Source organism: Mus caroli, unplaced genomic scaffold, assembly GCF_978045245.1.
Source record: "Mus caroli unplaced genomic scaffold, Mus_caroli_1 scaffold_11, whole genome shotgun sequence".
NCBI lineage: Eukaryota > Metazoa > Chordata > Mammalia > Rodentia > Muridae > Mus > Mus caroli.
Window position 1 is genome coordinate 35,850,207 of NW_028227266.1, and position 16,973 is coordinate 35,867,179.

Genomic DNA, 16,973 nt, shown 5'->3' on the forward strand with positions numbered 1-16,973 from the left:
GAGAGGCTCTCAGGACTCAAAGGAAGGGACCTTAGATAAAATGCCCTACAATAGGGAGAGGAACTTGCCGAGTCCAATTCCAGCATCAAGTGAGGGATGGGGTTGCCATTCTACAACCAAAAACTCTGACCTATACTTGGTCCTATCAGAAAAAAACTTCAGGGACAAACATGAAGAAGACTCTGAGGAAAAGGAGGTACAGCAATAGGCCCAATGTAGGATCCAGTTCAAGGGGACATCCCAAGCCATAACAATATACCTGAATTTATGGAGTACTCACAAAATGGGAACTATCAAAGGATGGACCATCTAGAGACTGCCATATCCAGGGATCCACCCCATAATCAACTTCCAAACGCTGACACCATTGCATACACTAGCAAGATTTTGCTAAAAGGACCCAGATATAGCTGTCTCTTGTGAGACTATGCCGGGGCCTAGCAAACACAGAAGTAGATGTTCAGAGTCAGCTATTGGATGGATCACAGGGCTCCCAATGGAGGAGCTAGAGAAAGTAACCAAGGAGCTAAAGGAATCTGCAACCCTATAGGTGGAACAACATTATGAACTAACCAGTACCCTGGAGCTCTTGACTCTAGCTGCATATGTATCAAAAGATGGCCTAGTCAGCCATCACTGGAAAGAGAGGCCCATTGGACACACAAAATTTATATGCCCCAGTACAGGGGAACGCCAGGGCCAAAAAAAATGGGAATAGGTGGGTAGGGACGTTGGGGGGAGGGTATGGGGGAATTTTGGGATAGCATTGGAAATGTAATTGAGGAAAATACGTAATAAAAAATATTAAAAATTAAAAAAAAATGGGAACTATCATGACTGCCCTGCAAAAGATCCAACAAGCAGCTGAAAAAGTCAGATGCAGATATTTACACACAACCAATGGACAAAAGCTGCTGGCCCCCTGTGGTTGAATTAGGAAAAAAAACTCAAAGAAGCAAGGAAAAGTGTGAGCAATAAGAGGGCGAGCAGTTTCATTTAACCTGTACCCCATGAGATCTTTCAGACACTGAACCACCAACCAGGCAACATACACCAGCTGATATGAGGCCCCCAACACGTATACAGGAGAGGACTGTAGGATCTGGTTTCCATCAGAAAAAATGCACCTGACCCTCAAGGGACTGGAGGACCCAGGGATTGGGGAGATCTGGTGGGGTGAGAAGTAGGGGGTGGGGACATCCTCATGGAGACAAGGGGGAAGAAGGTATGGGATGTGGAGCAATCAAAGGGTGGACTGGGAGGGGAATAAAATCTGGAGTGTAAAAAAAAAAAGATTAAATAAAATTTAAAAAGAAATATTTTAGCAATCACCCAAGAACAAATAATAAAATATATGATTCATGCTTGATATTTGTAAACTCCTTAATGACATGCAAATTCTCATGAAATCAGTATTATATGTGAGATATATATTGCATTTTGCTATTGATTTTCAGATACTGAACTTCTCATAATTTCTACTAATGATATATTAATCCTGACTTAATTTGTTCCTAAATTTAAGAGCACTTGGTGTTCTTGGAAGATATTTCACTATATCTTCAAGTGAAATGACATTCTTAATTTTTTTCTTTTCTTTTTCATTTAATAAGAAAAATGATCAGACAAAACTCATAGTATTTCAACAATTTCTAGATTATACAAATGAACCTGTGAGGCAGAAATATTTAGTAACTTGTCTAAGTATATAGCTTTCATTTTAAAGTAATGAGTGTAAAATAATTGGTCTTGTTAATATATTTGTGCATATAAGGTATGAGCATTTTACTTGCTAAGAAATTTTCAATATTTATCAAAATTATTTCATTAGGGTGTATACTGGTTTGAATGAGAATGATCCCCTAGGTTCTTATGCTTGAATGCCTGGTCCCTGTTTGGTAGAACTGTTTGAGAAGTATTTCAGGGTGTGGTCTTGATGGATTACCTTTGTTCTTATTGGAAGAAGTGTTTTACTAGGGGTGAGCTTTATGCTTTCAAAAACCAATCCAGTTCCAGTGTTGTATACAACTTAAGCAGATGATTAGATGTGATCTCTTAGCTACTGTACCAGGTCCATCTCTGCCTGTGGAATACTCCTTGTCCTATTGTTTAAAGACTAACTAATACTCTGAAACTCTATAAAACACCCAAGATAGTTCCTTCCCTTATACATTACCTTCACAATATTTTTTTCTTTCCACATAAAACTAAGATAGCAAAACACAGCAGAGTGATTTTGCAGAGCTGGATCAATGACAGAGTACTTACTTAGAAGCAGGTGTGTCTTCTTGGGCTTGATCCAGTTCATTGAAAATAAATGCAGTAAGAAGCACAACTTTTAAAATGTTATTTGTGCATATCTTGAGAGATATGATACATTAAATATAAACTTGATATGATATATTAAATATAAAAAAGTTTGAATGAAATCTGTGGAATATTCCTGTTAAAGATTCACAAACAAAACCAAAAAGAACTATAACAAAAGATTTCCCTTAAGAGATGAGTTCAATGGGAGATGGGAGTTCAATATGGGCATAAGAACAAATGACACACCAATCCCTAAAGAGAAGGTCATACCTTTGACTGGAAGTTCATAAACATATATCATGGTCCAGCATATAAAGGAAAGCACTCATTTCCTTTTTATAACAGGAATCTGTGCTCTAGGAAGAGGCTGGTGAAGACTTTACTGTGGATTCACAGGTAAGTGCATTAGAGAAGTAACTATTTAACTTTGATCTAGCTCTTCAGAGGATTAAGAATTCACACTATATTTTATGATCAGCATTTAAAAAATATTTCCAAAACTATGAAGCATTAATTTTATGCTTCATATTCTTGAAATCCAAGAAACAGGATTGTAGATTGATATAATCTTTTGGGATAGCAAGGTCAGGTTAAAAAAAAAGACACTGTTATCTCTCCTTTGATAAGTACATAAAAAGATTTCTACTATTTGTTTAGAGGTTGACATAATTACATTACTAACTCCTTCCTCTTCCTACTTTCAAAGACTCTTATATAAGCCTTATGCTCTTTTTCACATTTATGGCTTCCTTTTCACTAACATTCATACCATGCACACATACAAATACATATGCACATCCTGCTCAGTATTATTTCTTGTATGTTTTGAAGTCTATGTTAGTGAATAACTTTTATGTAAGACCCCATCTTGAGGCATCTGTAAATTGAAAATGAATCGTTTTAGATTTACAACTTCTTTTGAACACTTTACTCCTTGTGAGATGCCCAAAGTGAAGCTAATTCACTTATACTTGCTCCCAACAAACTTGCTTTTATGTTTTTGGGGTAAACATAACTAATAGAAAATGAATAGACAGTTGCAAGATATAACATATTCAGATTCAAATACCTATAGCAAAGCCTTGTTACATATTACTAACATGATGAACACTGAGTCTCCAAAACTGAATCATATTTTGTAACTGAATCATTTTACTCTTAACATTTCTTGACTAGTCTCCCATAGTATCCAGTAAGGAGTTGAGGGATTTTTCAGGCATTCCCACCACATGTGTCACATGTATGGGAGAACAAACAGTAGTAAAGTCTCTGTGGCACTTTAATTTCACTGATATCTTTTCTCTCCACAGATTCTATTAGAGAAGAATGGTCGTGACAAATGGCTCTTTGGTAACAGAATTCATTCTCTTGGGGTTAACAGATAACCCTGACCTTCAAATGCCCCTCTTCTTAGTTTTCCTAGTAATGTATATGATAACTGCCTTTGGTAATTTGACCTTGATCCTTCTAACTGTGCTGAACTCTCACCTTCACACCCCTATGTACTTTTTCCTCTTTAACTTGTCCTTCATAGACCTCTGCTATTCTTCTGTTGTTACTCCCAAATTGCTGATGAACTTTGTACTAAAGAAGAATATTATTGGTTTTGCAGGATGTATGACTCAACTCTACTTCTTCTGTTTTTTTGTCATCTCTGAATGTTATGTCCTGACAGCAATGGCTTATGATCGCTATGTGGCTATCTGCAATCCACTCATGTATAAAGTTACCATGTCCCCTAAAGTCTGTTCCTATCTTATGCTTGGTTCATATTTGATGGGATTTTCTGATGCCATGATCCATACTGGATGCATCCTGAGACTGACTTTCTGTGATGGGAACACCATCAATCACTACTTCTGCGATCTTCTGCCTTTGATGCAGCTCTCCTGTACAAGCACCTATATAAATGAGGTAGAGATTTTCATTGTAGGGGGAAAAGATATCACTGTGCCCAGTATTGTCATCATTATTTCTTATGGCTTCATCCTCTTTAATATTCTCCAAATAAAATCCACTGGGGGCAGATCAAAAGCTTTCAACACCTGCAGTTCTCATATAATTGCTGTTTCTCTGTTTTTTGGGTCATGTGCATTTATGTACCTAAAACCATCCTCTGTTGGATCTTTGAATGAGGGGAAAGTGTCTTCTGTCTTCTATACCATTGTGGTCCCAATGATGAACCCTTTAATCTACAGCTTGAGAAATAAAGATGTTAAACTTGCCCTGAGAAAAACTTTGAGCAGGAGAAAGTTATAGTGATAAATTTATTATCTTTGTGAGAAATGTGATAGATCCAAGATGTTCTTGGTTCAGTGCCTACTTCACTATCTTAGTTTTTCATCACAGTGAGATAATTTATAATTTTCTTTCCATATTTTTGGTGAAGTTTTCTTTGTCTCAACACTTATCATGCATACTTTCAGTATTTTAACATTTTAAAATTAGTTATTATTAATTAAAAGCTTTTAAAAATGGTTATAGAATTTGCTCTGAAATTTTTTTGCCAGTGATTAAATAGAATGAAAATGGCTAGCTATATTATATATTATAGTTATATTATATTGGACTCTCTAGTTGTGCCTCTTTGAAATGACTGTTTTCTGATTCACTTGTTTCTTTACTGATTAAAAAAAAATACAAGCCTAAACCTCTTTTTGTCACATTAGTCATATTAATATTGTAAAGGTATGCCATTATGTGTGTGTGTGTATATATATATATGGAATTTGGCTGTGGATTGAGGAAATACAATGCTAATTAAAAAAACATTACTTTGACTCTTTTCTTTATCATGCTCCTTTTTGGGTAGAAACAAGTTGATATCTTTCATTTTGAGCAGGAGAATCCATATTTTGCCAGTGCTGCTGGGAAAAGATTGGAAGAAATTTGACCCTGGTACTTCTTATCCATGAGTTTTGGAAGTTTTTATTGCTCTGTTGACAATGCTTTATGCTGTGGTTTCTAATTCAATTAATGAGTCATAGATTTTCTTTTGTTATTTTTAGTGTCTTGACTTTCTTGCTGAGGTTTTCCTTTGTTTGTTTCAGTACTGTATTTGAGATTTGTTCATGAATTGTCTGGGTCCTAAATTGATTTGAAAGTTTCACTCATCTGAATACTTGATTCCTCTATGTGGTCACTGATTTTTTTGTAAAGTATACCTTTGAATTTTTGTTTCTATGTATTTCCCTGTTCTAGATAATTCTTAAAATAAACCAGAATGCTATGCTGTCTTTTCTGATTCCCTTTTTGTAAATGTTTGTATGATTCATCCTAATTTTAGAATGAGTCTGTGATTTATTACTTTTATAGCTAAATATATTCTGAGAAAGGGGTATAGAACATATTGTTTATCCATTCAGTAGTTAATTTATTTCTGTTAACTTTACACAAAATGAACTACATGCTTTATTTTATTTTGCCTGCTTGTTTTGTTAGAGTTTTTTGGAGGGTGTTTTATTTTATTTGTTTTTGGTTTGGCATTCTTTATTATATTGACATTTTGTTTGATTGTTTTTGTTTCTGCTTGAGAAAGAACTGAATTTAATGGAAAAAGGGATTGAAAGATCTGGGAAGAGTTGGGGGAGTGGAAAATGATGAAAATAACCTATATAAAAATAATCTATATTTTAACAAAAATATAAAAACTGCAGATAGTGACTAATGAATAATATTCTAAAAATGAACATATTTATTAGATCCAAGTTTATTGTATAGACATATGTATTCAATTCCACTCAGTACCACTTAGAGGTTGAACTTCCAGCATAGTGACTGTTTCTAATTTTTTAATCTGCTCTTTTAGACTATTAAGGGTTTCTGTTTCATTATATTTCTGTTCCATTGTTTATGGTTATAAGCAACAAATGAAAGATGTCAGATCCCCTCCACCACAATTGTTATTTTCCTTCTTTTTTACTATTTACCATAAGGATTGATATTGGAGTTTATAGGAAAACTAGCTTAAGATCACATGTGTATCCTGTGAGATTAGCATCAATATGTAAAATATTCTGCAAATATATTTTCAAATCAACTGCTGAACATAAACCACCTCAGGACTTAGATATAGTGCTAAAACTCATGACACTGGCCTGTTCCCATGGTCTGTGGCACCTTTCAGTATACCAGGAGAAGGTACCCCTGAAGGTGATACTCATGGAAACAGGAGCAGTAGGAACAGCAGCATTGAACCTTTGAGAAAGAGAATCATATGAATCCCACTGAAGGCATGTGATGCACAGTCTTTGAGGCATCTTAGCTGTACTGTTCATGAATGAGTATGATCTTGATGTGTGCGAAAGGTCATCAGAATATAAAATTCCATGCCAAGCATCTTTCCTGTGAATATCTGCTCTACTCACTGTTAGTCATAAAGGTTCCATCACACCTCCAAAAGAGGATGATGAAGAAATAATTGATTAGAAGGGATCAGCAAGTTCTAATAATGAGACATACATTTTTCATACAAATTATTAACAATTAACTATGGATACATAAAAGTGACTAGGAGGCAATAAGATTTTGTAAAAAGAATTTCTGAGGTTTTAATATAATTTTATTTATACTTGCTCTTCTGTTTTGTTCAGGTAATTTTCAAAGAGTCATTATTTCTTTTTTAGTTAACGGTAAAATGGAAGTCATGGGACTCTCAGAAATTAGTCATTTTAAAGAGTGAAGATGACCTCATGGAGCCCTTTGCATCAGAACATGTCTCTGATGTATCTGCAATAGCATTTTTAAAAACAGTGAAAAATCATTTTGTTTTTATGAACAATGTGTTATTTCTTTTATATTTCACAATTTAAAATCATCTGTCCTTTGGCTGCTTGCCCAGAAGTGAGATAGTTAGATCCCTTGGTAGACACACTTATAGTTTTAGAAAACCCTCCATTTTGCTGTTCTACCTCATTCCCCATGAGATGCATAGGGCTAGATGAAAAAATTATTATTATATTTGACCCCTGTATGCAGTGTACATGAATGAAGACATCATACCTCTGGTAATTATGTGAGCCAATATTTGTTGATAAACTATACCTTTTTTTTTTTTAAAGATTTATTTATTTATTATATGTAAGTACACTGTAGCTGTCTTCAGACACTCCAGAAGAGGGAGTCAGATCTTGTTACGGATGGTTGTGAGCCACCATGTGGTTGCTGGGATTTGAACTCCTGACCTTCGGAAGAGCAGTCGGGTGCTCTTACCCACTGAGCCATCTCACCAGCTCCCAAACTATACCTTTCTTGAAAACTAATAAAGAAAAGCATTAATGTAGCTAAAGGCATTTTAATGGCTAAAATATTGGTATTCCTTTTAAATATTGACAATTTCCCTGTGTCTTTAAATACTAAACAGGATGATAAATTCAGAAATAAAATTTAAAGGAAGTTTCAGTGGAAACAACTTTTATCCTTGCTACTTTTTTATTTAACTTTGATATAGGCTAGGGGTATCTTGGAATAGGAAAACTCATTTGATAAAATGCCTCCATAAAAGTGGACTGTGGAATATTTTTGCGATTGATAATTTTTGGGCTAGTCCACTATGAGTTCATGCCATCAATAGGCAAATGATCTTGGGTTATTTAATAAATGAGGTGAGCAAGGGATGGAAGAAAGCCATTAAGCACTGTCACTTCATGGCCTCTGCCAAATTAATACTGGAGTTCCTGTCCTGACTGCTTTTGATGATAGATTGTACAGTAAAGGTGGAAGCTGAAGTAACTATTTCCTTCTCAAGAGACATTTGGACATGATGTTCTACCACATCAATAGAAACCTTATATATAACACAATGTACTACTCTCAGAAAATTACATATGACTGTTAATTGTATAATATCTTTATGAGTTGTAGTTAGATATACAATAAAGGGTATTACTGTTCATTTTATTTGACAACTAAGATTAGATAGTGAAATCCTATGGCTGAAGGTACCCTGTACTTTACTGACAGGTCACTGAGAAATCAAGATGGGTCTGAGCTAGCAGCTTTTATTCTTCTGTGTAGCATTCATGACTCTAGAATATATCATGCAGGATGTTAGTAGAGTAACATTTTCAACAGTCTTATCCTTCTGTGAACCCTGAAAGATGCAATACTTCCTATCAAGCACAATGAGCTCATTATCCCAATAGTAGCATGACTGTTCTAAGAATAACCATTTGTTACATTTTTTAGGTTCACTCAACAGGGGGGAACCCTGCATGCTACTGTATATGCAACCCTGATCAGTAGCCCAGGCAAGAGTGGCACATAAGCCTCAGCAGGGGATCCACTAATATTATGCTGATAATAAACATGGTGTTAAATAGCATTTTTAAAATAAATGCTTATATCCATTCATTGTGTCCCATAGGTTTGGGTATGTTCTCCCTTCATTTTCATTAAATTCTAAAAAGTCTTTAATTGTTTTCTTCATTTATTCCTTGAACAAGTTATTATTTAATAGAGCATTGTTCAGCTTCCAGGTCTATGTGGGCTTTCTGTTATTTTTGTTGCTATTGAAGACCAACCTTAGTCCAATGTGATCTGATATGATGCATAGGATTAGTTCAGTCTTTTTGTGTCTGTGGAGGTCTTTTTTGTGACAGATTATACAATCAATTTTAGAGAAGATACCATGAATTGCTGAGAAGAAGGTATATTCTTTTGTTTTAGGATGAAATGTTCTATAGATATCTATTTTGAAGGTTGTTGCTTCCGTAATTTCTTTCTTGGCCAGTTTATCCTTTGTGTAGAGAAAAGCCACTGATTTATTTGTTTGAGTTTATTTTATATCAATCAACTGCACTGAAGTTGTTTATCAGGTATAGGAATTCTCTGGTGGAATTTTTGGAGTCACTCATATATACTATTATATCATCTGCAAATAGTGATATTTTGAAATCTTCCTTTCTAATTTGTAAGCTTTTGATCTCCTTTTGTTGTCTAATTGCTCTGGCTAGAACTTCAAGTACTCTATTGAATAGGTAGGGAGAGAGTGGCAGCCTTGTTTGGTTCCCAATTTTAGTGGGAATGCTTCCAGTCTCTCAACATTTAGTTTGATGTTGGCTACTGGTTTGTTGTATATTGCTTTTATTACGTTTAGGTATGGGCCTTGAATTCCTGATCTTTGCAAGAGTTTTATCATGAACGGGTATTGCATTTTGTCAAATGCTTTCTCAGTATCTAGTGAGAAGATTCTGAGGTTTTTGTCTTTGAGTTTGTCTGTATAGTGGACTACATTGATGGATTTCTGTATATTGAACCATCATTGCATCCCTAGGATGAAGCCTACTTGATCATGATGGAAGATAGTTTTAATGTATTCTTGGATTCGTTTTGTGAGAATTTTATTGAGTATTTTAGCATTGATATTCATAAGGGAAATTGGTCTGAAGTTCTTTCATTGTTGGGTCTTTGTGTGGTTTAGGTATCAGAGTAATTGTGGCTTTGTTGAATGAATTGGGTAGAGTAACTTCTGTTTCTATTTTGTGCAATATTTTGAGGAATATTTATTGGAAGTAGGTGGTATTTGAAGGTCTGATAGAACTCTGCACTAAACCCATCTGCTCTTGGGCATTTTTTTATTTTGGAGACTATTAATGACTGTTTCTATTTCTTTAGGGGATCTGGAACTGTTTAGATCATTAATATGATCTTGATTTAACTTTGGTACCTGGTATCTGTCTAACTGCTGTTAGTTTCACTGTGTCTATGATTAGTTTGTTTATTCATGATCTGTCCATTGATGAGAGTGGGGTGCTGAAGTCTCCCACTTTTATTGTGTGAGGTTCAATGTGTGCTTTGAGCTTTAGTAAAGTTTCTTTTATAAACATGGGTGCCTTTGCATTTTAAGCATAGATGGTCAGAACTAAGATTTCTTCTTGGTATATTTTTTCTTTGATGAATATGAACTGTCATTCTTGATCCTGGTATTTGTTTTTTACTTGATATTATAATGACTATTCCAACCGGTTTCTTGGGGCCAGTTACTTGGAAAATTATTTTTCTGCCCTTTACTCAGATGTAATGTATGTCTTTTACACTGAGGTGTACTTCCTGAATGCAGCAACATGCTGGGTCCTGTTTACATATAGAGTTTGTTAATCTTTGTCTTTTTACTGGGGAATTGAGTCCATTGATGTTAATAGATATTAAGAAATAGTGATTATTTTTCCTGTTATAATAGATCATATTTTTATGTTTGTGTCCTACTTTATGGGGGATCTGGTGAAAGACGATTACTTTCTTGCTTTTTCTAGTGTATAGTTTCCATCCTTTTGTTGGTGTTTTCCATCTATTATACTTTGTATGGCTAGATTTGTGGAAAGATATTGTATAAATTTGGTATTGTCATGGAATGTCTTGGTTTCTCCATGTATGGTAATTGAGCGTTTTGCTAGGTATAGTAGTCTGGCCTGGCATTTGTGTTCTCTTAGGGTCTGTATGACATCTGCCCAGGATCTTCTGGCTTTCCTAGTCTCTGTTGAGAAGTCTCCTGTAATTCTGATAGGTCTGCCTTTATATGTTATTTGACTTTTTCCCTTTCTGCTTTTAATATTCATTCTTTTGTGCATTTGGTGTTTTCACTATTATGTTACAGGAGAAATTTCTTTTGGGGTTCAATCTATTTGGAGATCTGTAGGCTCCTTGAATGGCTATGGGCATCTCTTTCTTTAGGTTAGGGAATTTCTTTTCTATAATTTTGTTGAAGATATTTACTTGCTCTTTAACTTGGGAATCTTCACTCTGTTCTATACCTATTATCCTTAGGTTTGCTCTTCTCATTGTATCCTGGAATACCTGGATGTTTTGGGTTAGGACCTTTATGTGCATTGCATTTTTATTGACTGTTGTGTCAGTGTTTTCTATGGTATCTTCTGCACCTGAGATTCTCTCTTCTATCTCTTTTATTTTGTTGGTGATGCTTATATCTATGACTCATGATATCTTTCCTAGGTTTTCTATCTCCAGGGTTGTCTCTCTTTGTGATTTCTTTATTGTTTCTATTTCCATTTTTAGATCCTGGATGGTTTTATTCAATTCCTTCTTTTGTTTGGTTGTGTTTTCCTGTAATTCTTTAAGGGATTTTTGTATTTCCTTTTTAAAGGCTTCTACCTGTTTATCTTTGTTCCCCTGTATTTCTTTAAGGGAGTTATTTATGTCCTTCTTAAAGTTCTCTATCATAATCATGAGATGTGATTTCAAATCAGAGTCTTGTTTTCTGGTTGTATCAGGGTTAGCTATTGTGGGAAAACTGGGTTCTGATGATGACTAGTCTTAGTTTCTGTTATTTCTGTTCTAGGGCTTACCTTTTGCCACCTGGTTATATCTGGTGTTACCTGCTCTTGCTGTCTCAAACTGTGGCCTGTCCCTGCTGTAACCCTTTTTGTTGGTACTCCTGGGAGACCAGTTCTCTACGGGAGGAATTTGGTTATGGACAGCTGTTGAACATGTTGATATCCAAGGTGCAGACAGAAACCAAAAGGATTCTTTCCCTAGCTGTTCCTTGGTTCCTGTGTCCTGATGGCTCTGGGAAGGTCCCTTTTAGGCCAGGAATTTGAACAGAAGTGTTGGTTTTACCTGAGCTCACAAATGGGTTGGCACTTCTGGAAGACCAGCTCTTTCCCATCTGTATTTGTGTATAGAGAGCTGTTGCACAGGGTCAGTTCAGGTCACACATAGACACTTCAAGGAAGCAAGAAATTAAGTTTAAAAATTCCTGTTCAGAAATTCATTTACTCTGCATCTGTCTTGAAGGTTTTCCTTCATGTTTGCCCATTGTCTTCAAACTTTCAAGTGTTTCATAAAGATCTATCATATATTTCATGTTATTTTTTGTATAGAATGACAAATATAGACTTTCCTTCATTTACATGTGGATATCTATCTCAGGGTATCATTTGATATTACTGTTGTTTTCTTACATTTTTCTAAATGTGGAGACAAGTTATTTTGTACCTAGATTTTCTCTATCCATGTAACTTATAGTAACTCCAACTACTGATCCTTTCATTTCCATCTCCCAAATAAGAAGGTTACAAGAATATGCTATCTTACCTAACTCCAGCAAGAGTTTAAACAGTTTGTCTTTGCTCTCTTATTGATTTATGGGGATTTTGTCTTTCATTAGATGTCTGTAGCTCTGAGATTTTTATTTTTATGCCCATATCCTATTCTAATGATCCATTTGTGTCTCTGTGCTATTACTGTGTTGTGTCATAAACTGTGTTTCTTTTATTTCTATAGCATGGTATGATATTACATATCATAATATCAATGACATGGCTCTTATTTTTATGAAAATTATTTAAATTTTAATATTCTGTACTTCAATATGTATTTGCCAATTTTTTTACTTCTGTCAATAATAATACTTTAATTTTGTTGTCTATTGCATTGACCCTGTAGACTTTGTTGATACTAATCCATTTTCTTAAATCTAATATTTGCTAGAGACATGAGAGGTCCTTCGATCTTCTTGAATCTAATTCTTTTTTTTTTTTTTTTTGTTAAGTCTTGCAGGTTTTTCCTTTAGACTATTCATACCCCGTTGCTCAACTCTACATTTTCTTCGATTAGAAGATATTAAAGTACTGTTGTTTTCTTGCTCTATTTCACAGTGTCTTCATTATTGGGACATACAACTGCTACTTTGATGAAAGTGTTCATCAAGGCTAGGAGAGTTTCTCAGGTCTTACAGAAGGTGGGGTTATACCATATGTTAATAAAAATACTTTAAGTTGTTAGTTACTCTCCTATTTATTTATTTCACTCATTTATTTCTCTTGCCGTACTTGTCAGTACAGATTCTAATTATTATTTTCAATAAAGGTAGGAGTGGGAATCTGGTGTCTTCTTTTCTTTCTTTCTTTTTTTTTTTTTAAAGATTTATTTATTGATTATATGTAAGTACACTGTAGCTGTCTTCAGACACTCCAGAAGAGGGCGCCAGATCTCGTTACGGATGGTTGTGAGCCACCATGTGGTTGCTGGGATTTGAACTCCGGACCTTCGGAAGAGCAGTCGGGTGCTCTTACCCACTGAGCCATCTCACCAGCCCATGTCTTGTTTTCTTAAGAGGGAATATTTTCAACACGTATTGTGTTTAGTATTCTGCTACTTGTGTCATGCACATTCTTTACTATTGTGATTTGTGATAGCTATCATTTTTCTGTCAATCACATATTTTATTATAAATATGTTTGAGAGATTGCTAAAATATTATTGTACCTTCTGAAAACATGATATGGTTTGACCTCATATTTTTATGTGCTTATTCTAATTTTGACTGTGTATATAGAATTCTTTATGTGAATTAACTTGATTATGATGCATGATGTTTTAATATGCTGCTGAAAACTGGCATTAAATTGCTTATGGATTTATTAGTCCACATTTTTTTTTATTTTGGAATTTTTTTAATCTCATTTTGATGTAGGTTATTGCCATATTTATAGGATTGAATTGGATATGTTTTAAATCTATCTATTAAATAGGTTTTAGAAGTGTGGATATCAGTTGTACCTTCAAGGTCTAGTAAAATTTACACAAGAGGTCCGATTGCCCTATATTCTTCTTTAATGGGAGAGTTTTATTACTTTATCCGTCATTACCTATTATTTGTCAGATTTGTTTACATGCTCTTGTTCAATATCATCATTTTCTATAAGAAATTTATAAGTTTATAATATTTTTTAGTTAATTTCCTGAAAACTTCCTCTTACTGATTTTCTCCTTTCCACTGATAGGTGAAGTAATATTTCATTTCTATCTCCAATTTCTACTAAGTTATGTTTTTATTTCGTTCACTGGGGAGAAAGTTTGACAATGTCATTACCTTTTCAAAGCATTGATTGTTTACTTGGTGATACTCTGTATGGACGAATGTTCTGCCACTGCTGTGACAGTGCACACTTGTACAACAACACTTGAAATCATTCTGGCAGCTTCTCAGAAAAATTGGAAAGAAATAACTTCTCTTTAATTTGAAATTATAGGTCTACTTTTGCTATATGCTTACATATAACATAATTAAATAAACATGTTGGCCAAAACCATGAAGAGTACAGAAAGGGTAAAGGTTTCAAGGCTATATATTACTTGAAAGAAACATTTACTGTTACGATACTGTGTATTATTTAAATAAGTGAAAACAATTAGTCATTAAATCATTGAAATGCATATAATAAAAGAGAAATTCAAAACTCCCTAGTATTCTCCCTACTGTCATGCAAAATCTCCTGGAATTAGTAATATATGACAGAAATAATCTACTTATGGTATTAATTTACACAGATATTAAACTCATGATATTTTCTCTTAATGGTGTATTAATCTGGATATTAATCCTTCCTATACTCAATAACACTTGATGTTCGTAGCTGATATTTCACCATATCCTCAAGTACAATGACATTCTCTTAAATTTTTTCTTTTCTATTTCATTTAATAACAAAAATGATCAGACAAATTTTATAACATTTTAACAATTTCTATTTTATATAAATGAACCTGGAGTGCAGAAGTGTTAAGTAACTTTTCTAAGTACATAGCTTCTTTTCTTATTGTAATGAGTGTAAGATCTTTGGCCTCATTAATACCTATTACATTTAAGTTCCAAGCAGTGTACTTGCTAAGAAAATTTTGATTTTATCAAAAATACTTAATTAAGGTTTATACTAGTTTGAATGAGAATGACCCACATAAGTTCATATCCTTGAATGCTTAGTCCCCATATAGTAGAACTGTTTGAGAAGGATTGTGGGTATGCTCTTGTATGAGACAGTGTTTTACTGGGGATAAGCTTTGAGTTTCCAAAGACCAATCTATTTCCAGCTTTGTGTACAACTTATGCAGTTGATCAGATATGATATGTCAGCTACTAGTCCAGCCTCACGTCTACCTGTACAGTGCTTATTTGTTTGTTTTGTTTTGTTTTTGAATTTTTTGTTTTTCGAGACAGGGTTTCTCTGTGTAGGTTTGACTGTCCTGGAACTCACTTTGTAGACCAGGCTGGCCTTGAACTCAGATCCACCTGCCTCTGCCTCCCAAGTGCTGGGATTAAAGGCATGCACCACCATGCACTGCAGTGTTTGTTTTCATAATGTTTATGGACTAACCTATGCTCTGAACTCTATAAAGTCCCCACCCTGGTTTCTTCCCTTATACATTGCCTTCATCATGTTGGTTTTTGTTTTTTCCATACAAAACTAAGATGGTAAAACAAAGAAAAGTGACTTTGTAGGACTGGAGTGTTGAACAATGACAGAATACTTACTCAAGAGCAGGTGTGTCTTCTTGGATTTGATACAGTTCATTCAAAATAAATACAGTAAAAAGCATAACTTTTAAAAAGTTATTTGTGGCTATAGCAGGAGACCTGATACATTAAAATGAACTTGGAATAAAATATAAAGGAAGTTTGAATGGGAATGTGTGGAATATTGCTGTTAATGATCCATAAAGAAACCCAAAACATACCACAACATAAGATTTCCCTGAAGAAATGAGGTCAGTGGAAGATAAGAATTCAATATTGGCATAAAGATAAATGTCATACCAATCCCTAAAGAGAAGGTCACACCTTTGTTGCTAAGTTCATAAAGATATATCATGGTCCATCATATAAAAGAAAACAACTCATTTCCTTTTTAAAAACTGAAATCTGTGCTCTAGGAAGAAACTGGTGAAGATTTTACTGTGGATTCACAGGTAAGTGCAGTATAGAATTAACTACATAAAGTTTTCTGGTATCTCCTCCAGTCTAAAAGTGAACATGAGAAAAGCTGTTATTTGTTATCTATTTCTTCGCAAGATTAAGGATTCACACTATTTTATGATCAGCATTTCAAAAAGATTTCTGAGAAATATAAGAAATTAATTTTATTTTTCAGATTCTTGAAATTAGAAAACAAACTTGTAGATTGATATATTTTGGGATAGTAAGGACAGGATAAAAAAAATTACTGTTTTCTCTCTGGCGAGAAGTTTATAAAAAGATTTCTATCATTTCTTTTTAGATTGACATAATTACATTATTTTCTCCTTCCTCTTCCAATTTTCAAATTCTTATATAACCCCTATGCTTTCCTTCATGCGTATCGCCTCCTTTTCATTAATATGCATACTATACTCACATACAAATAGTGATACATATGTGCAAACTGCTCTGTCCATCTGTCATTAGTAGTTATGTTTTAAAGTCTATGTTAATGTGCAACTTTTATGAAAGACCTATTTTGAGACATCCATGAAGTCTGAAATAAATCATGTAAGATTTACAACTTGTTTTTAACAATTTGTTCATTGTGACATGCCCAAAATGAAGCTAATTCACATCTGTTTTCCCAACAGACTTGCTTTATGTGCTTGGGGTGAACATAAAATATATAAAATGAATAGACAATTGCAAGATGTAGCATGTTCAAACTCAAGTATATAGCAAAATCTTGTTAATTATTACTAACATGATGAACACTGGTTCTCCAGTACTGAATCATATTTTGTAACTGAATCATTTTACTCATAACATTTCTTGACTTATTTTCCGACAGAATCCAGTAAGCAGTTGAGGGATTTTCAGGCATTCCCACCACATGTGTCACATGTATGGGAGAATAAACAGTAGTAAAGTCTCTGTGACACTATAATTTCTCTAATATCTTTTATCT

At 34.2% G+C, this 16,973-nt stretch overlaps 1 protein-coding gene across 1 annotated transcript; it reads left to right on the top strand.

The window, feature by feature from the left end:
• The first annotated feature begins 2,672 nt into the window (after positions 1-2,672).
• Positions 2,673-5,142, top strand: LOC110301606 (olfactory receptor 8B3-like). The gene is made up of 2 exons (XM_021172138.2): positions 2,673-2,706; positions 3,621-5,142. Exon 2 carries the CDS (start codon positions 3,637-3,639, stop codon positions 4,567-4,569), a length of 933 nt encoding a protein of 310 aa, XP_021027797.2. The 5' UTR covers positions 2,673-2,706; positions 3,621-3,636; the 3' UTR covers positions 4,570-5,142.
• Positions 5,143-16,973: the final 11,831 nt, after the last annotated feature.